The sequence below is a fragment of the Parasteatoda tepidariorum genome, chromosome 9 (assembly GCF_043381705.1).
Source record: "Parasteatoda tepidariorum isolate YZ-2023 chromosome 9, CAS_Ptep_4.0, whole genome shotgun sequence".
Lineage (NCBI taxonomy): Eukaryota > Metazoa > Arthropoda > Arachnida > Araneae > Theridiidae > Parasteatoda > Parasteatoda tepidariorum.
This window is the reverse complement of record NC_092212.1, coordinates 32,477,575-32,499,950: the sequence shown is the minus strand read 5'-3', so window position 1 is coordinate 32,499,950 and position 22,376 is coordinate 32,477,575. Positions and strand designations below refer to the sequence as shown.

Sequence of the window (22,376 nt, the reverse complement as noted above, 5' to 3'; positions counted from 1 at the left end):
CTGCATGGTGGAATTAAAAACGCGATTCATCAGACAACGTAACCCTTTTCCAGTCATCTACTGTCCAATCCTCGTGCTCCTTTGCAAACTGGACACGTTTGCTGTTGTTCAAGGCTATTCTTTCATAGTTCGTTCAGAGACGTTCGCAGTTGCATCTTCATTAAGATTCACTGCTATTTGACGTACTGCTGCTCTTCTGTTGGAGTGGATAATTCTGGCAAGTCTCCTTTCAGCTGGAGAATTCAGAAGCTTGTGCCGGCAGCAAGTCTGACGCTAAGTCCCTGGTTTTATGCTTGGTAGTCCATTCTTCTGACGCCCGGTGGCTGAGCGGTAGCGCTTCGCGCTGTCGTGCCACAGGTCCCTGGTTCGATCCTCGGGCCGGGCAAGGTTGACTCAGCCTTTCATCCCTTCAGTGGGTCGATAAATGAGTACCAAGCATGCTTGGAAACTAAACACTGGGGGTTCTGCGTTCGGTTGACCACCTGACCGGAACATCTGCTCATGTACCCCAGAGCACAAGGTCACGAAAACTGAGATGGGCACAGTAGGCCTTGGCCCTCTATGGGCTGTCGCGACGCTGAGTTTAGTTTTTTTAGTCCATTCTCTATACACATTAATAACTGCTACTCTCGAACACTTCACAAGAATAGCCATTTTGAAAAAAACAAAACAAGATTACGCAGAGGGGAAGTAATAGTACAATAATTTGTTTGCAATTTCAGCCTGTTTTACTTGAAATCACTTTTTTCGATTCATCAAGTTTTAAATTAGAATTAAAGGTCAGGGAGAATTTGTTATGAAGGGTTACTAGAACGGTATTGTGTTTTAAATTCATACACAAAAATATTCTATAAAGTCAATGAATTCAAGTACGTTAATGAACAATACATACGGACGTGAGCTGTGGAGGTGAATCCTTTGAAATTCATAAACCTATCAGTCAACAACACTAGTTTCATCACATTTGTCGGACTTGCAAATAGGAGAGAATTGTGCCTACCACACAGACTTGAATTCAGTGTCCATTCGTTGACATTCGGATTAGTCACTAAAACAGAAGAAAATTAAATTAGGTAAAGTGACCATAAGTTGTTTATAGTGTTATAAATTGTCAAGAGATTTTTTAATGCAGATGAGGAATCTTTTCTCCCCATTTTAGTACAAAATTTAGATTACATCTCTGTTTGCTTCCACAACATTCGGTACGCATCATTTCGAGCATACATTGAGTTCGAAATTCAAATTTCGTAAAGGCACTATGAGATTCGAAAGTTCTTGTTAGAGACTTATGAGGTTCTACTGTATGTATGACTTTTTCTTATTTTCGAAAACGCCAGTGTGCTCCTAGTTAAGCTTAAAGAGAATTTTGCAGAAAAAGTTGGAAGGCAACGTCTCAAGGGCTATCTCCCACCGAGGGCCAACCTAAAACGGCTCTCAAATTTAACATCCATTTAATCGAAACATCTAACTGGTAGTTAAGTGCTTTATTATCAGAATTTTTTTTCGCTTTCTGAAATAAAATAATTTTGCTTACCATAATGCACTAATTATATTTAAACATTTATTTTTGAAACTGAAGTTTACACATAGTACTTTTTAAAAGCAAAAACAGTAAGAAAATTTGATAAATATTCGCTTAGGTTAACTCTTTAGGGATTGAAATATAGGAAATTACGAGAATCTCTTTGAATGGGCACGACGCGCCAGTGACCGATTCACGGATTCTGTTAATGTCATCCATATTAAGAATTAAAATTTTCGCTGCCAATTGCGCACCAGTTCGAGACGAAGTTCTTCCTAAAAATTGTGTTGATGAAACAAGTGGTAACAACATGCATATCAGGGTGTCTACGTTTACAAATTCGATGATTTTCCAGGATTTTTGATCAAACTAATTTTTAAGATACATTTTCTCTAAAGAATCTGATATTGAGAAATAGAAAATAGTTTTTAAAAAGAAATATTAATTAACAGATTCATTGAAACAGATTTTTGTTTGAGACTATAGAGACTGCATATTATCCTCCAAATACTTTTGTAGAAAATATATTTATTCCGGACTATAACGAATTATTTATTAAAATTAACTTTGCGCATGATGCCCTTTGATAATCTGATATACTTGAAGAAGTATTATATATTGAAATTGCGGTTAATCAATAAATTACCTTTTTTGTTATATTTATAATTCTAACGGCAAATATATTCCAATATTATGCATTTTCTTTAAAATTTTGCTTTTTACAAAGTGATATGAAAAATTTATACTTCCCATTCATTGTTTGGAATTATAAATTTAAACAGATTTTTTTTAGCTCGAATAACAAAAAATACAATAATAAACGATATGATTTACTTCTTGACTCACAATAATAAAGTAGCTGGGTATCATATTCGCAAGTCAGATAAGTTAAATTCAAAATGTTCAAAATGCTGAGCACAAATTGTTATAAACAAAAAAAATAAATAAATAAAAAATAAACAAAGAACTAATAAACGATATGATTTACTTTTTGACTCACAATTATTAAGTAGCTGGGTATCATATTCACAAATCCGAAAAGTTTAATTCAACATGTTCAAAATGCTGAGCACGAATTGTTATAAACAAAAAAAATGAACAAATAAATAATAAGCGATATGATTTACTTCTTGACTCACAATAATAAAGTAGCTGGGTATCATATTCACAAATCCGAAAAGTTTAATTCAACGTGTTCAAAATGCTGAGCACGAATTGTTATATAAAAAAAAATGAACAAATAAATAATAAGCGATATGATTTACTTCTTGACTCACAATTATTAAGTAGCTGGGTATCATATTCACAAATCCAAAAAGTTTAATTCAACATGTTCAAAATGCTGAGCACGAATTGTTATAAACAAAAAAAAATGAACTAATAAATAATAAGCGATATGATTTACTTCTTGACTCACAATAATAAAGTAGCTGGGTATCATATTCACAAATCCGAAAAGTTTAATTCAACATGTTCAAAATGCTGAGCACGAATTGTTATAAGCAAAAAAAAAATGAACAAATAAATAATAAGCGATATGATTTACTTCTTGACTCACAATAATAAAGTAGCTGGGTATCATATTCACAAGTCCGATAAGTTTAATTCAACATGTTCAAATTGCTGAGCACGAATTGTTATAAAACAAAAAAAAAAAATGAACAAATAAATAATAAGCGATATGATTTACTCCTTGACTCACAATAATAAAGTAGCTGGGTATCATATTCACAAATCCGAAAAGTTTAATTCAACATGTTCAAAATGCTGAGCACGAATTGTTATAAACAAAAAAATGAACAAATAAATAATAAGCGATATGATTCACTTCTTGACTCACAATAATAAAGTAGCTGGGTATCATATTCACAAATCCGAAAAGTTTAATTCAACATATTCAAAATGCTGAGCACAAATTGTTATAAACAAAAAAAAACAAAAAAAAAAAAAAAAGAGAAAAATAATACCATGTATATTAGCATCNAAAAAAAAAAAAAAAAAAAAAAAAAAAAAAAAAAAAAAAAAAACAAATAATAGTAAGCGATATGATTTACTTTTTAACTCACAATTATAAAGTAGCTGGGAATCATATTCACAAGTCCGATAAGTTTAATTCAACATGTTCAAAATGCTGAGCACGAATTGTTACAAACGAAAAAATAAACAAAGAAATAATAAACGATATGATTTGCTTTTTGACTTACAATAATAAATTTCCAGGGTTTCATATTCACACCGTCTGTCTGCTGCCTATAATACTAACTTCGATAAGTTTAATTCAACATGTTCAAAATGCTGAGCACGAATTGTTATAAACAAAAAAATAAACAAAGAAATAATAAACGATATGATTTGCTTTGTGATTCACAATAATAAATTTCCAGGGTATCATATTCACACCGTCTGTCTGCTGCCTCCAATACTAACTCCGATATGTTTAATTCCGCATGTTCAAAATGCTGAACACGAATTGTTATAAACATAAAAATAAACAAAGAAATAATAAACGATATGATTTTCGTTTTGACTTACAATAATAAATTTCCAGGGTATCATATTCACACCGTCTGTCTGCTGCCTCCAATACTAATTCCGATATGTTTAATTCCACATGTTCAAAATGTTGAGCACGGATAATATATGTGCAGTTGATTTCATCGGGATAATTCTCAGGGTAGTTGGGAGAGCTTATAGTTCTGACTGGGGTCTGATCTGATGCATCAATTTCTAGCTCTTCCCAGCATAGATTTTCTGAAACAAAACAACAAAATTAAAATGCATATTATGCATTGTATAATCGACATAACAAAAAAGAAATTTTCAAACTATCAAAATTAAATTATGAGAGGGTAACTTAGCGTTCTGCAATGGAGAAGTTCGTTTCCACTGATTTGTTCGCATTTAGATATTTTGAATTTTTTTTTCCAGCAATCGAAACTTCGTGACTTACTCTAGGTGTTTGCCTTAACTCATTTATACAAATTATTAATTATCCATTAATTTATACTTTAAATTAATGGATGTGGAACAGAATTTGAGATGAAAAGTTCTTCTCATTGAATCCTTTCTAACTTTGCGTTTCCGTGTTACTGTGATTCCGGTTTAACCCTTTCTAAGTTCATGGTGAACTTTTTCACCACTTTTAATTTAGGTCTCCATTTGTTAATAACTTCAGCTTTCTTGAAGTGGGTTTAAATAAAATTGGTAATCATTTGTTAGTTTAAGAGAACGTATAAAAGTTATAAAACACATAATTCCTTTTGAAGTTTGTAGCATTTATAAAATTAATTTATAAATAACGAAAAATGAAAGTCAATAAGTTCCTAATAGGTCATGGTAAACATCATTACCACCAAAAAAAATGGTATTAAAATTTAGATTAATTTTTTATAAGCTAAATTATTTTTTTTATTATATCAATTACTATTCTTATATCAATTTCAATTCCAAAATACTTTAGTTTACCTCTACTAGAAATAAATGGCCCATTAAAGGGTTAAACATGCTAAATTAAGGTGAATTAATATTAACTATAGGGTTCCCTGAGAAAAACTTTTAGTTTTGAAATGAATTATGCTATACACTTCATGGATTTTAGACAAAGTTTACTATAATTTCTTTTCTTTGAGGAAAAAAATGAAACAATTATCAAAATAAATAGCAATATTTTCTTGAAAAAGCAAATTTTTTTAAAATATTAATATGACGCGTAAATCAGACTATTTATTACAGAAGCTCACAGTAAAAGGAAATATTTTTTTCTTACCTGCTGGTACATTTGGTAAATCTATAACAATTCCTCTGTCTAACACAGCAGTCCACTGCAAACGGAAAAACCCACTGCCATCGTAAGCAGGACTGTATTTTATAGACATGGTGTTACTTGTAGAAACTAAAGGTTCAGGAATTTGATAGCCACAATACTCTCCTAACAGTGGAGCTGTATCATCAAAACCGTCAAAAATCTTTAAAAAGGAAGATCAGTTAGTTTATAAATTATCATAATATGAGATTAAATTCACCACCGACAGTAAAAATATATTTCATAACTTTATAAGAGTTGCAATTTGAGAGTTGCAATTAAGAGTTGCAATTAAGAGTTGCAATTCTCCCTCTAGAGAAACTGTGTAGGAGAAATAAAGAAATTTTACTCCTTCTATACAGATCTCCTTTCAGAAATTTTACTCCTCTCCTTTTCTAGCCACAAAATTCAGTCACGAAAAATTTCAGTATTTTATTATTTTCGCATTTATCATATCATCTCCATAAAAATAAATTGCCAAATACTTTTCGTGAACAAAGTTATATTAACTGTAACTATATTAGCACTAGAAGGACTGAAACTTAGTATATACCTATATTGCCCAAACGCAATCAAAATGACTGCATTGTGAAAGAATAACTAATGAGTAAAGAAATTATTTTGTTTAATTTTTATTGTTTTTTTATATTATTTACAGTTATATAAAAATTTATTAGTAATAACAATAGTAAAAAAAAAATTTACTTCACTTGAAAAAAAAAATATGCATTATTATTTATACATTTTTTGCAAATGAAAAAGCAGTCAAAATGACTTCCTTGGGCAACCTTGTGTTAACTATAAAAATATTAACTATACTTTCAAACACTTATAAGGATTTTTTACATATACAGTGATGCCATGATGTAAGATAGGAATTGTCTTGAATGAAACATCAATCCAACGAAACACGTCATTACGGGTCACTATGATCATCGAAAATTCTCCATAACTCCGCAATGTAAAACATATTTAGAACTGCTAACTTCTAAGCGTTTTGAAAAATATTTTATAGAATAGTAGATTGTGAAAAACAAAAGCTTTTAGATTTGTTGAGTCAGATAGTTTGGTCTTCTTTTCAGAATTGTTTTAGCTTAAGGTTATAAAAATTCTGTCAAAATTTTAAATGCTCCATCTGAAAAAGGGTTGAATTGAGCTTGATGAAGAAGAAGATCTCTCTATGTTTATTCTGAAAATGGCGCAAAACGTCAACATGGACAAAAGCCACAGTTTTGTTAAAAGAAACAGCGTTAGTGGTCTAATTTTTTAATATTTAAAAACAAAACTAACACCAATGCTGCTTTATGTGGGCTCATAAAAGTGTGCAGAAACTGAGAATAAAGCAGCGATTTTGATAATTATCATCGAACAGTAAAAGTTCACCTGTTGACGATTTTTAAGAAAGTTTAATTACTTTTAAAATATTTAAGTCATTAGTACGTTCTAAAGACCAAATAATTCTCCACAGCAAGATGACATACAAAGTTTGAAATTGTAACTTTGCTTTAAGTGTAAGGCACTTAAACTGTCACTTTTTGATTTTCTTTGGTGAAAAAGCTTCGAAATACCATGTTAACGAAGAACAAGAAAGTATATACATGTTCAAACTAGGTGGATGTGTTCTTCTGCCAAAAAACACTTAAGTTTTTCAAATAGACTTTATTTAAATTTTTATTTAAATATTATTTATTTATGTCGTCATGGTTGGTAAAATTATCTTATTCCAAAAATGGCAAATAATGAATCACTTATGCCACCATATTTATCACTTTGCAAAATAGGAACTTAATAAAAAAGACAAGGGTCGCTAGGGAGTAAGAGTTCTGAGAGGCAAACACTTACTTTTATTTAACGAATAATACCAAGAAAGTCATATAAAAAGTTCTGTTTTTGCAATAATTTTTACAGTTAGCATGTTGCTACCATTTTTCTTTTCCATTAGCTACAAAATTAATAATATCCTATGCCGGTTTTGTTTCAAAGTCATTGTTAGAACTGTTAAAAAAATTAAACTTAAATTAATTATGAAATTGGTGTTGCATTTAACACATACATTGCCAGTGCTACCTTCGATACATCGTATGAACCAGGTGAGCTTTAAAATTTATATTAAAAGGACACGATAGATATGTCCATCCAGAAGAATTCAATGAATTATTTATTGCCGTATACGGCTGGAACCTAAGGCATAAATTTAATTTAGTTTATGCCAAAACTCTTTCCAACCCTGTTACATCAGCTCATCTGGATTCCCTGGAATCCAATTCATATGAATTCCAGTAACGACACGAGTTTTTTCTTACCAACTACTCATAGCCCGTAGAAACGTGTCCTGGACTGATTTGTCTCCCCAATCCACTGCAGTTTTTCCAGTTTTGTTTTTTAATTTTTATTTGTTTTTCACTTTTCATGGACTACTTTACGTTTATTGTTTTACTCTCGGCTACCGTGGATTTTCTAATTTTGATTTTCACTTTTATTTTTTCCTGTTTTTTTCTTTGTTGTGAATTTAACGTTTTCTGTGACAAATATATTTTATTTTCCTCAATCACGCATGTCGATTCTTGACATGGGTGTCCATTTTTTGAGCACTCTAAGTTTGTTAACAATTTCCCCTTTCATTTATTTTGAATCGAATGAAATTTGTACATTACAAAGTACTTACTTTTATTTTTGAGGAGCAAGCATTCGTTTCAGTGATTCTAACTATACCGATGGCAAGGAAACGTAGGCTGACAAAGAGTCCACTGTCAACAAAAATCGTCCAGTCGTATTCGTTGCCTCTTGTGGTCATTATTTTATCAGGATAGCCGGGGGATTCAATTATGCCTTCGTTTCCACTCAACTGAATGCCATGGACTAGAACGAAAGCAAGAAACACCATTGAACTCGTAATATTAAATTTTAAACTTTTCAGTTATGTAAACAGTTTTAGCTGATACATTATTTTTTTTAGGAGTTAAGGTTCTTCTACATTAAAACATAGTTGCAGTTATCAAAAAGGATAGTTAAAATTTTAAAAAAACATCATTTTTATAATTTTCGAACAATTTGTGAAAATCTATTTAACTTAGAACCTCCCAAACAAGAAAAATAAAAATTTGCAACGGTTCAAAGTGAGATAAACTTTAGAGAACCAAAAAATTGCTTAATTTCAGCCCCTATTTTACTTTTTTTCTCAAACCATCTAAAAAATGCATCATACGCAAAATTACATATAACATAACTAATGATCAGTAAATTCCACATCGAATGATTTACTTAAACATTACATTTGGTTTAAAGGTTTGATCAGAATCAGTTAACAAAAACGAGTTTCACTTTGGTAAGTTTTCATAAGTTTTCGCTTTGGATGAAAAAAGCATTATGCTTACTATTAAACAACTGTAACCCAAAAATGTCTTGTCAAATGAGAAACATAAATTACGTAAATTAAAAAGCATCTAAATCTGTTTTCAGGGCGAGTTTAATTTTAATATTTTGTATTTTGTTTCTTTCTACACATAAATACATACGAATAAATAAAAAAGAATGAAAAAAAGGAGGCAGCAATCGTTTTTGTGGACGTAGAATTCATTCACTGCTCTTCCCCTTTTAGGCACCCTTTTACACATTCTGTCTTGTTGTTGTTGTCGTCGTCGTCGGACATTAAGGCAGTATGGTGTGATTGTTCTTATGCTCCAGTGGCGCCATCTATGGCCTAGAGTTCGACTTCTGGTACACCAATAAGTCACACCCGTTTATAGGGCGGATTCATTCATTTATCCAGAGATCATAATTTTGACCTGAAGCAGAGAATGATCAATCTCCAAATTAGCCTCAGAGGCATAATTTGTTTGGGGAGCATTGAGGGCTTTGCGAGCCAACAGATTTAGCGTGCAACAGTCACCATGCACGATTGGGGGAATCTTCGGTCTGTTGGATTTGAACTCCCGTTTTTACGAACATGAGTCCAGCTCCCTGCTAACCAGTCTCTGTCTTATTACTTTGAGAGAATCATTACTCATTTCTGTAAAGTATTAAAATTTTGTTCTGCTTTATTATTTCATTCGAATTCCAGTTATTGCTTAAATTGAGTATTGCATCAGGCTTGGATTAAGGAATGATGAGTCCCAAGGCAAGTGTATAACTTGAACCCCAACATATTACGAAGTATCCAAAAATTACCAATATTCAGAAAAATTGAAACTTTTTATAAAATGTAGTTAAATTTACTTTTCTAATTTTTCTTTTTAAAAAAAGCTCTTTAAATTTTTTGGCAAAAGCACAAAAAGCAAACCTCATGTATGAAGTTATAAATGTTTAGTACTTGTAAGAACATACAACTGTATTATACAGCTTTATTCTGAACTTGTATTCATTGCCGAGCCGAAACAGATTTTATTGCTGAAAGCAACTTCGCATGAGGAAGAAGAGGGTATATTTCAAAACTCTTCCGAACGTGAAGATCTGGAGGATATTCTGAACTTGTATTAATTGTCTTTCCTAAGCAGATTTTATTGCTGAAAGCAACTTTGCATGACGAAGAAGAGGGTCTATTTCAAAACTCTTCCAAACATGAAGATCTGGAGGATATTCTGAACTTGTATTAATTGCCTATACGAAACGAATTTTATTGCTGAAAGCAACTTTGCATGATGAAGAAGAGGGTCTATTTCAACACTCTTCCGAACGTGAAGATCTGGAGGATATTCTGAACTTGCATTAATTGTCTTTTCCAAGCAGATTTTATTGCTGAAAGCAACTTTGCATGATGAAGAAGAGGGTCTATTTCAAAACTCTTACGAACATGAAGATCTGGACGATATTCTGAACTTGTATTAATTGTCTTTCCCAAGCAGATTTTATTGCTGAAAGCAACTTTGAATGATGAAGAAGAGGATCTATTTCAAAACTCTTCCGAACATGAAGATCTGGAGGATATTCTGAACTTGTATTAATTGTCTATACGAAACGAATTTTATTGCTGAAAGCAACTTCGTATGACGAAGAAGAGAGTTATTTTAAAACTTTTCGGAACATGAAGATCTGAAGAATACTTCTAAAACAGGTAAAAACATTTCTGGACCATCTTTTGACAAGACGCAAAAAGGTTATGAAAATGAAACATTCACGCTATAATTTTTATATGTTTTTTTTTAATATTTACTGATCATTTATAGATTACTAATTGTATTTATATATTATCAGTTAAATTTATGCTATATTATCAGTTATATTTATTAGTTACACTTTATTCAAGCTATTATATTTCTTTTGTAGTTAGTTTGCTATTAAACTTTATTTTTAAATTTTTTGCTATATTGCATTTAACTTTATCGATGATGTGGTCTTCTTGTTATTATACTATTATATTCTTACTATTTATATCTTGTTATTATACTCTTACTATTTTTTATGAGCAATAGGTATTTTAAATAGATCGAAAATAGTGCATTTTTCAAAACCTTTTGTTCCTTTATTTGTGAAATTAAATATAATATGTAACATATAAATAGTAAATTAATAGTGCGCTTAATCCAATCTATGTGAAAACCAGAAATAAGCCATTAAACTTTAATATCAATGTGAAAATAAAGCAATTAAGATGGTGGTCCTTCATTTTCTCAACCTACAATTCCCAGATCACTTCAGATAATCCTGTACTAAAAGTAGAAACTGATTCCTATGATAAAATTCGAAAAAAAGAACTGTGATTATTTTTTGTTTGTTTTAACGTGCAAAAATGAGCAAAATTTTATAACTTGGTGTTCTCTGAAAGGTGAATTTGATGCTCTAAAAATTTTCAAATCTAACATTTTTACTTGGAATGGCATTTATTTTTATTAATTAGTTTGTAAATTGCCAATTTTTTTGAATTGTAAAATATGAAAAGTTTTATATACTCTAAGTTTACAGATTTTTTAAAATTAAATCTTTTAAGAGTTTTGAGATTAACATCCTTCGATCTTTCTGAACAGTGAAACTTTTGCACCGATGAAAATACCATAATTTTTAAAAACTTTAGCAATGATTCTTCAAAATGTGCTAACAGGCTTGCAATGTATAAATTTTCGAAACATTTGCAACCAAAAGGAAGGATGTTTTTATAAAGTTCATATAGCGGATTTCACATTATTTTGTCCAACTCTTTTATATATTTTCGGCTATATATTTATTCCATTAATTTTCAGCTAATATTAGCTTATTTTTAGAAATGTATATTTATTTTTACTTAATTCATAGTTAGCTAAGAAACCAGAGTCTGTGCCGATGTCATCAGATCTAAATTTGATCCATAGTTTTCTAGCTGCTGTGACATTGCTAGGGATTCGGTGTCCACAATATTTTCCAATAAGAGGGCCGGCAGCATCATTCTCGTGAATTTCAACATAGTCATTATTACAGTAATCACTATCCTCGATGCTAAAGACTCTGCAAAAAAATGAATAAATAAATAAATAAATTAAATAAATAAATAAAATGAATAAAATGAATAAAATGAATAAAATGAATAAAATGAATAAAATGAATAAAATGAATAAAATGAATAAAATGAATAAAATGAATAAAATGAATAAAATGAATAAAATGAATAAAATGAATAAAATGAATAAAATGAATAAAATGAATAAAATGAATAAAATGAATAAAATGAATAAAATGAATAAAATGAATAAAATGAATAAAATGAATAAAATGAATAAAATGAATAAAAAATTAAATAAATAAGTAAATAAAATAAATAAATCAAGCATTAATACAATTAACTGGGTTCTAACTATTCCGAAAAATGTTTTTCAGAAAAATAATAGAAAATTATAAAATCAATTTTCAATTTGTTGATTGTGTAATTACCTATATTTTAATTTTAATCATAGGTACTTATAACTTACATTTTCATAACAACGTGATTTTGTTAATTTAGTTTTACAGTAATTTAAATGAAGAAACAATGAAAGTAACTATAAAACTCTCCAGTAATTATTAAAAAATTATAGTTTTTTGTTTAATTAATTAATTAAAATGCTATTCAATATACCTAAAATGATTTAAATTACTTTGGCTTCAATCCTGCCTTCAAAATAATCAGTCTATAAACGCACTGTTTTCTCTCTCTCTTTTTTTTAAATTTGTTGTTTTTCATTTGGTACATTTTGGAAATTTTCACTAAAAGGTTATTTCTGTAAAACATTTCAGTCAAATATATCCATTTCCCGACAATATCGCCGTGATAATCGCAACCATTTTCAGAATTTCCTTCCTACTAGGATACCTTTGATGTATTGCATTCAACTAAATTGAAACAGTCTTATAAAAAGTCCCAAAACCAATAAATTTTTTCATGGCTTTTTTTTAGTCGCTAGAAATGAGCTTGATATTTTAAGGTAAAATTTTCTATATTCTCTAATTCGGTTTCGATTCTTCTGACTAATTGACTTCGTTTCTAATATTCTCTAAGACTTCAATCCATCGTCGATTTCAAAGCCAATATTCTTGAATTAACTCACTTTTATCAAATTGGCAGCTGCTTTTTGGTTGAAATGATAATTTATCTCACTTATTTCGATTTATTACACCATATCAATAAAAAATCTGGTATTAATACAAAGTCATAAATATCCCGGACTCTAAGTAATTCTTGTCCATTTGTTTAATTTTATATGAATATTTAAATACATTACTTAATAATCAAGCTTTCTTCGTCCACGTATTTTATTTTTTATACTTTTCAAGATATCTTTAATTAATAAATTAATGTTTTTTTTACTGATAATATCTGTATGTTACTCGAAATTAATACAATAATCTTTTCTCTTTTTTGGAAAAAGTAATGTAATTATATGAAATCACTTACTCGAAAGACAAATGAACTTTGTTGCCAGCTGACGCTTGAATGGTCCATATGCATTCCATAGTCATGTCATAGTTGTTTGGATAACCAGGAGTACCAAATGTACCTTGAAGAGACGAAAACGCGCCACCACAATCTGAAATAACAAATGCTTTTATTCAAAAATAATTATAAAAGTTTTTTATGATAACCCGATAATGCAGTAAGACTAGAAGCAGCTGCTAGATCTTCTGAGCTATTCCTTTAATTATTTAATTCACAAAAATTCTGAATACATGGAAGTAAAATATTTCTTATATTCATGAAGTAAAATTTTGAATTCACGAACATTTTTCTAGCATTAAGATATAGAATCGTAGTCCACGACTCTTAAGGTTCCTATCAAGTTAGGAAGAATTATTAAAGTTCTGCTTGAGCTAATCTTACGTAATGTGTCATCAAGTTCAGGCATGATATGTTAAAAAAAAGACTTAATTTAAAAAATCAATTAAAGAGAAACGATAATGCTGAAACGTATAGTTACAGTTTGCTAAATCATTCTATCTAAACCAGCAATATGGTTTCTAACTAGTTACACCGTTTGAAGAAAGATGGCGCTGATAGTTGAGAAGATCTTTTATGAAATTTTTCTAATGTAAAAATCCTTTTCTCCAGCAACGTGTCGCAGTCTGGGAATAAAATAAACAGACATCCACGCAAATATTTCATTGAGAATTATCTGACATGTAGCAGAAAGCATAGTTTTAATGTTTCGAAAGTTATCCGCGGCACCAGTTGTTGATTAACTCTGCAACTAATTTTGAAACTAATTGAAAATACTTTTCTCGCTTTCTAAACAAATTGTAGCTCACTAAACATACATGATTATTTATATCTTTCTAAATATTTCGATTTTTCTTTGAGTTTTCAAATCGTCAATCATTTTTAGGCCCCACACATCATAACACAATTTTAAAGGAGAAATCAGGCAATGCCTCGCTCTTCCATCACCTCCTACATCAAAAAGCCTCCACACGGTCTTTTATAAGTAGTCCGCAGAGACTATTTAAAAAGTGAACCAGTTGTGAGCATGAACCCAAAACCTTTTATAAAAGTACTCATACGGGCTCCAACTAATTCATCTGAGTGGGAATAAGAAATAAACCGCCGAAGCGCAAATGAATGGTGAAATTTTATAAAAGTAATTGAGAGAACTCCATCATATATATTTGAGAATTGAATCTGTAGTGGTTGACAAGTGAATAAGGCAAACCAATAATATTCATAAATAAAAAAATTTTTTAGTCATATATTTGCTACCACTTTCTTATTTTAACTAGATTTTGTATTAAGTGACTGTTCGGAAAGTGGATATCCTTCACACTGGTCTGATCGGACTACCTATAAAAAACCGTGTGGAGGCTTTCAGTTATAGGAGGCGTTGGCTCTTCCCCTAATTTTTTTTTTTTTAACGAAAATGATATGTATTCCTTACGCATAGAAGATAGGCCATAAGTTGCCCTGAAGATTCCAAAATTTTTCATGAAAACGTGCATAGCATTGCTCTGAGAAATTATTGGCAAAAGTGAGCGTGAACCACACATTTCTTTGAGAACTGGCGAATCAGGTAAATCACCATCCATAATGATCAATGAAGAATGGACACATCCATCTCTTTCAGGAATCTGTTGGTTGGTCACAGTAAGGATGACTTTTTCACCTGTAAAAAAAGTATCTTTATAATTAATTATGATGAATGTGATAGAATACTACTTAGTATGACATTCATAATCCTTCCAAAAATCTATCACCATCCTGTCATAATCCCTTAGAATCATTATTTAACTATTTTTTTGCTCAACTTTCAACTCTTTTTGGGAAATTTTCGTTTAGCTAAGGATCTGTTTTAATGTATCTTTCTTTGTTTCCTAAATTTGATTCACAGTCATTTTCTACACCAATGCATGCAAATGATTTAAAAGAAAATATGAAACTGTACTTTGTTCCAGCTCTGTCGGGGTCTCCATATCACCAAAGAAAAAAGCGGAAATGGGGCAAAATTTTGTTTTATCTTTGATGAGGTCAGTATCAAGGAGGAGATAAAAATAGCTGGGTGTAAAATTATGGGTTTTATTATAGAAATTTTTATTTAATTTATATTACGTTAGAATGGGCCTGATAGCTATTTAATTTTTATTTAATTTATTTATATAAACACTGATATCGTCAACTTTCAAGCATTGTGTTATACTGTTGAAGCTGATGCATTTGGGATTACCAACCATCCTTCTTAGGATTCTGCCTTCCGTATGTGAAAGTTTACATTTCACATTAGAATTTAAAGTAGTAACAGCAGAGCAGGCATACGTTAGAATGGGCCTGATAGCTATTTAATTTTTATTTAATTCATTTATATAAACACTAATATCGTCAATTTTCAAGCATTGTGTTATACTGTTGAAGCTGATACATTTGAGAGTATCAACCATCATTCTAAGGATTCTGCCTTCCGTATGTGAAAGTTTGCATTTCACATTATTTTTTAAAGTAGTAACAGCAGAGCAGGTATACGTTAGAATGGGCCTGATAGCTATTTAATTTTTATTTAATTTATTTATATAAACACTGATATCGTCAACTTTCAAGCATTGTGTTATACTGTTGAAGCTAATGCATTTGGGATTACCAACCATCCTTCTTAGGATTCTGCCTTCCGTATGTGAAAGTTTGCATTTCACATTATTATTTAAAGTAGTAACAGAAGAGCAGGTATACGTTAGAATGGGCCTGATAGCTATTTAATTTTTATTTAATTTATTTATATAAACACTGATATCGTCAACTTTCAAGCATTGTGTTATACTGTTGAAGCTGATGCATTTGGGATTACCAACCATCCTTCTAAGGATTCTGCCTTCCGTATGTGAAAGTTTGCATTTCACATTAGTATTTAAAGTAGTAATAGCGGGCAGGCATACGTTAGAATGGGCCTGATAGCTATTAGATAAATAGTACGTTTACACTTTAAATGAAGTAAGGAGTCAGATTTTTGCATTGAATTAAGGGCCCAATAGGCTCCATTGGCTTTTTCGATTATGTTATGTATGTGTTTACACCAATTTAAATTGGAGGTGATAATGATTCCAAGATATTTGGCACTTTTAGTAGAGTTTATGATTTGGTTATAGAGTGAGAATCCATCCGTCATGAATTTGTTTTTAAATTTGTTTTAACACAGCTGTCCGTGTGATTGCTGGATAAAAAACTACAGAAAAAGTAAAGTGCAAAGTAACAAATGTATATCACTTTTAAAAATTTACTTGTTTAGGAGTAAAAAATGTTTTATTTTTTCTCCATAACATATTAATTACTCAAATATGTATATTTGGCTAGGATACATTTTTGTTAGATAAAACTTATTTGTAAACTTTGAAATCTGGATAAATAATAAAAATTAAGATTCATAGTGATCAGGATTGTTATGTCTAAAAATAAGAGATCGGGATTGCTTTGTCTAAAAAATAAAAGATCAGGATTGTTATGTCTAAAAATTAAGAGATCGGGATTGTTATGTATAAAAAATAAGAGATCGGGATTGTTATGTCTAAAAAATAAGAGATTGGGATTGTTATGTCTAAAAAAATAAGAGATCGGGATTGTTATGTCTAAAAAAATAAGAGATCGGTATTGTTATGTCTAAAAAAAATAAGAGATCGGGATTGTTATGTCTAAAAAAGAAAAATTATCTTTACAGTTAAATAGCTAAAGGTAAACAATGAATACCTGGATCTGAGGTGTAAATTATCCAGCTGCAATTCACATTTCCTGGTGAAAAATCTGGATAATTCATTGAAGTTATTTCTCCTCCATTATCAGCAAGAAGGCGTTGACCACAACCTGAAAAAATTGAAATTCTCTTTAATTTTTACACGTAATTGTGAGATAGTAGGAGATAAGGAGTTTGAGAAATGTAAGTGCAGAGATGCCAAGAGTTAAATGGAAAGTTAAAAGTCACCAAACATTAGGAAAGTTTTGATTTTTAATTGCTCACCATTCAATAAAATAATTGTCAAAAAGCATAGAACTTCTTTATCATTTCATTACCCCTTAGGAAAATTATCTTTAGGCGAAGCAAAAGTTGGCAGATATGGACATAAATGGTAACTTGCATTTATATTTCCTCAACACCAAATAAGTGAAAAGTAGGAATGAAACGGTAATCAAAATTTTTATATAATTATGAACAATTATAAAATCGAATAATTAAATATAAAGATATAAAAATGTTATATTTTGAAGTGGTGCGTTTTGATGTCCCTGTAGAGGTCGGATTGCAAAAGGTTAAATTGAGAAACAAAATCGAGCTTAATGTTTAGGGTAGGCTTTATCTTAGAGCAGAGCGTTTCAAAATGCGTTGCATTTTCGATTTTAATGGGAAAAGTATTTTATTTCAGAAACCAATTGCCTGACCCTTGTACATAATGATTTATTATTTTTATTTTTAAGTCGATATTTTTATAATTCGCTGGATTTATAAATTTATGGATATATGATTCTTCGACATATGATTCTTCAACCCTATGTAAATTTCGGTAGCACATTTTAATCAGATAACACGTTAGCACCTGCGAAAAGTCAGTATATACCTTTTGCAGAGTATTGCTTCAAGAATAGTAGTTCTTTGAATAATGATAACAATTTTAAAAGTTGTTAACTATCATTTCGTAGAAATAATTAAAACAAAAATGCATAACTGTCTGATAACATAAAATATGTAAAATGGAATTTAAACTATAGATGAATATTTTTCTGATTTTTTTGAAATTAAATTAGCTCCCCATCCCTCAATGATCACACTCTTCTATTCAGGAAGGAGGATTTTGCCTGGGGCATGCAAAAACATCTTCTAGCCACTAGAATAAAATGAAACTAATTACGAAAAACTGGAAATAAAATTATATTTTACCTCTTTTATAATGAGCTCTGAATCCTTTGCCCACGTTATTGCCATTAGCTACCAGCCTTACAAGCATTTGATTACTTGTTGATGCAATCTCACCTTCTGGCTTTTGGCCGCAAGCTTTCAGAAGCAGGGCAGAGTTGCTTGAACCCCCATCATATATCTATCACATATATGTATCATTAATTTTTAATAAATAATGTAGGATCAAATAATTAAAACCAGGCCAACTACATATAGAACTGGGGAACGAATTCGTTTCCTTTTCAGTTGAGTGAGATTTTTAACGGATTTTAGATGCTTTCGCAAATGCGCAAGCGGTTTATCTCTAAAAGATATAGATATAGTTTTATACAATTTAATACTGTAGTCTGAACCAGCATTTTTCAAAAAATTCAATCTGGTGAATTTTAAGTGCTCTCACTTATCATCTCCGTAGGACGTGATAGAAAAAGAAAGCGTTAATGCATTTAAGTTTATGATGCAATACGTTAAAATCATACGTTTTTTTAAATGTTATTTTCAAAGAAGCAGATGATTATATAAGATGATATATCATATAAACCTTCACGCTGTATATAAACTTGCACATTCAGACAAAAAAAAATACAATTTTGTAAAAAAATCTGCAGTTTTCTTTGAAAGTTCCTCAACCGTTTCAGGTAAAATCTAGTACTCGTATAGGTGTAACAAAAAATTTGTTCCCCAGTATGATCAAAACATATAGTTCTTTAATTTCTCTTCTTAAAATAACTCTGATTAAACTTTAAAATTCGACACTTTTTTTTATCAAAAGTGATATAAAACATTTATGTTTGATGCATGAGTTCGCATCTTTTCGTTACATGGGTGTAAAGATAGTTAATGTTTTTCTACCTGTAAAACTATGTAATAAGATAAGATAATTGTTGTTGTTACTTACGCCATTTAGCAATATCGGCAAGCAGTGGTTGCATTTCTTGTTTTTCAGTGGCGCCATCTATGGTCAAGAATACGACTTCGGTCACATACGCGTCACAGCTCGTTTTATAGGGAGGACCCGTTCATACTTCATTCATTCATCCACAAATCACAGTTTTGAGCTGAATCAGAGAACGGTCCACCTCCGATCCAGTACCCCCAGAGGTTTTTATTTGTTTTAAGAACTTGTAGGACTTTGTAACTCAGACAGATATAAAGTGCACCAGTCACTAAGGATCCTTCGGCCTGCGGGATTCGAATTCTTGGTTTCGCGAACATGACCCAATGTCCTACCAACCAGGCTATCCCGGCTCTTCAAGTTTTTAATAAAAGGATTCATAGGCAGCTTTATTACAACAATTTTTCATTGTTATTGCGGAAATAAAAAAAAACTGAAATATTGTGTAAATGAAAAACATTTTGGAATTGATTTTGGTTACTACAGTTTAGGTAATTGAAGTCGAATCGATGGAACTGCAGTGATGAGATGGCTTTAGTGAACGCTATACCACAGGAGAAACTTTTCATCACAAATAACATTTTATAACCGTCATTGAACAATCAACCCAATTTCGAGTTTACGACTACAAATGTTCAACTACGTAGTCTTGTTATTTTGAACCAATCCAGAAGACAAGGAAACTCCTGGATCAGTACCCTCAGAGGTATGATTTGTTCCCATAACAAATCATACAGCAAATACTATTGATCAATTTTTGATCAACCAGATCAATGGATTTGTTTTTGCCATAGCTTACAGATGGCAATGCAAAAATGCCAACTGCTCCGGATTCGCCAAAATAATTAAAAAAACGGTAAATAATTACAAAGTAAATATTGCAAATATTTGGCTATTTTTTATTGCTTTTTTAAAAGGTATAGCATGACATAAGTTCTACAAAGTGCAGAGATGCCAACTTGCTCCGGATAACAAACATATATTTTAAAGTGGTAGTTTATCAATTGTGATTCTTGGTTTAATAAACTCAATTTAGTAGATCTTTATCCACCACTATTTCGAAATAGTGGTGAATAAAAATCTACTAAATTGAAATTATTAAACCAAGAATCACAATTGATAAACTACCACTTTATATTTGCTGTCCGGAGCAAGTTGGCATCCCTGGCAAAGTAATAACAGATTTGAAAGCTGCGACCAGCTTTAAAAGCCGATGGGTTAGGAAATAGCATGTTGAACTTTTAAAGTTGAACTTTTAAAAAACAAGTTATGTTTATAATATTAGAACACGGATGAACTGCTTATCTGTTATTAAATATTAGTTAGCAGTAAAAAAAATACTTACAGCTACATATCCTAATGTACAGTTTGCGGCTGTAGGCAAATCGAAGTCATAAAATTCTAACAAAACCAGATGATTTGGATCCACTCGAATTAACCAAACACATTCGTCATTAGCATTATAAGTCTCAGGATAATTTGGTGATAAAATTGTACCTTCATCAGAACTGAAAAGTCCACCACAGCCTATAAAAGTGAAACTGTTATTTTGATGACAACTTAAAAATTAAATAAATATTTTTTAATGTTAAATAGAATATAAACATGATTACACTAGGAAAAATTCTTTTCTGGTTTTTGTTGCATGAGATTTTTTAATGTATTTTACAGGTACTTTCTTATCATCGAAAAGAAATCTACAATCAATTTCTGTCTACAAGCTGCAGTTTTTATGTGTTTTAATAACATATTCCCAACAAGGATTCTCTTAAAATTCCCTCGAATTACTAAGTGTCCCCACATCTCTACGTAGTGAATAGAAATAACATTTCATTTTTTGATGCGATATGTTAAGATGATATGTTTCCTTTGAATTAAGTACTATTTTCAAATGAGCAAACAAATGTATGAGTATATATACATAAAACTCCAACATAAACGTTTCTTCCAAACTTGTACAAATTTGTACATTCAGGCAAAAAATAAATTAAACCAAAAAAACCATTAAAAAAAAATCAAGCTTTCTGAACTAAACTAATTTAGGATTTGAAATCCCCACACCTGAATTAAATATGATTAAGTACATGCATAAATGCAGCAAAAAATTTGATTCTTAGTTTAATCTATGTATTTTGTATGAGGCATCGACATCAATGTGGTGTTAGGTGAAAAGAATATCAAAATCTTTGTAACTGCATTGAAACAGATTATCTATTAGAGGCCTACCAAGGTTTGACTAAGAAAAACGTAATAATGGTAATAAACTTACATTATTTTTCTACCTGAATTAGCATTTTAACGTAAAACCTCAATGTTTATAGGTCTTGTTGGACATGTATTTCATACATATACATTTGCCTTGCAAAACACCGAATAAATGTCGTGTTAAACCATTGAGATTTGTCTTAATTCGTCACCATTTTTAAAAGTGGCTTGGGCATCCTCCAAAATTTGAAGCTTTGCGAAGCATTTATTTTATTGGTTATATACTGAGGCAAATTGAAATTCATTAAAACCAATGTTTAAAATCGCAAATGATAAAACTTTATAAGAAACTAGAGGTGTTTCGGTTTTCACAATGGTTCACCTTCATCAGTAGGATGTTACAAAGGCACACCTTTATCAGTAGGATGCCACAACGGTACACATTCATCAGTAGGATGTCCCAATGGTACACATTTATCATCATATTGATGAAGGTTTACTATTGAAACGCGTATAGGCTTTATTAAAATTTTACCTTTCGTAAATTATAAACGGCGTTTCTTAATGAATTTGAATATTACAGAAAATCACTCTTGTATTTTATGTGGCAAACTGTTTAAAACAAATAGAATCAGTGATGCCAGTTCAACCCACTTAGAGGGAAAATGTTTCGAGTTACACAAAATTTTTCACGAAAAAGATAGCTCGTAGCAACTCGAAAACTTTCAATAGTTATTTATTTCTCATTGTGTAAAATTTTATACATTTTGTAGTATGTACATTAATTTAATATAGAAAGCATTTACCTGCTGGACCACCAGGAGTAATGTTAGGAGGTAGTCTTCGATATGTTGCCCGGAATCCCCTACGCGCTATGGAATGGTCACTTGCAAACTGTATGGTCATTTTATTTCCATGACTTGTCACAATTTGAGAATCACCTGATCCACGACATGCATTTAAGAGTCTTGGCGAGTTTTCATCTTCTCCTCCATAAACCTGTAATAGTAGTAAGCGCGTAATACATTGTAGTTTCTCAATAATTAGCCTCATTATTTGTTATTCAAAAAAGCGATAATTACCAATACTATAAACATATTATAGAAAAAATAAAGAAATGCCAGTTAACACGTTCACGCCGGGGTGACCCACCGG

General features: G+C 30.7%; 1 protein-coding gene across 1 annotated transcript in view; it reads right to left on the bottom strand.

Moving 5' to 3' along the window:
- Window positions 1-22,376, bottom strand: part of LOC107441357 (cubilin) — a gene marked incomplete in the record, with an annotated part of 195,714 nt that overhangs the window by 70,498 nt on the left and 102,840 nt on the right. The window contains 11 exon segments of the mRNA XM_071185787.1: window positions 893-1,048; window positions 4,055-4,273; window positions 5,289-5,487; window positions 7,990-8,183; window positions 11,539-11,738; window positions 13,162-13,294; window positions 14,633-14,857; window positions 16,921-17,034; window positions 18,104-18,260; window positions 20,362-20,543; window positions 22,028-22,220. Of these exon segments, the coding sequence (XP_071041888.1) occupies window positions 893-1,048; window positions 4,055-4,273; window positions 5,289-5,487; window positions 7,990-8,183; window positions 11,539-11,738; window positions 13,162-13,294; window positions 14,633-14,857; window positions 16,921-17,034; window positions 18,104-18,260; window positions 20,362-20,543; window positions 22,028-22,220 (1,972 nt within the window).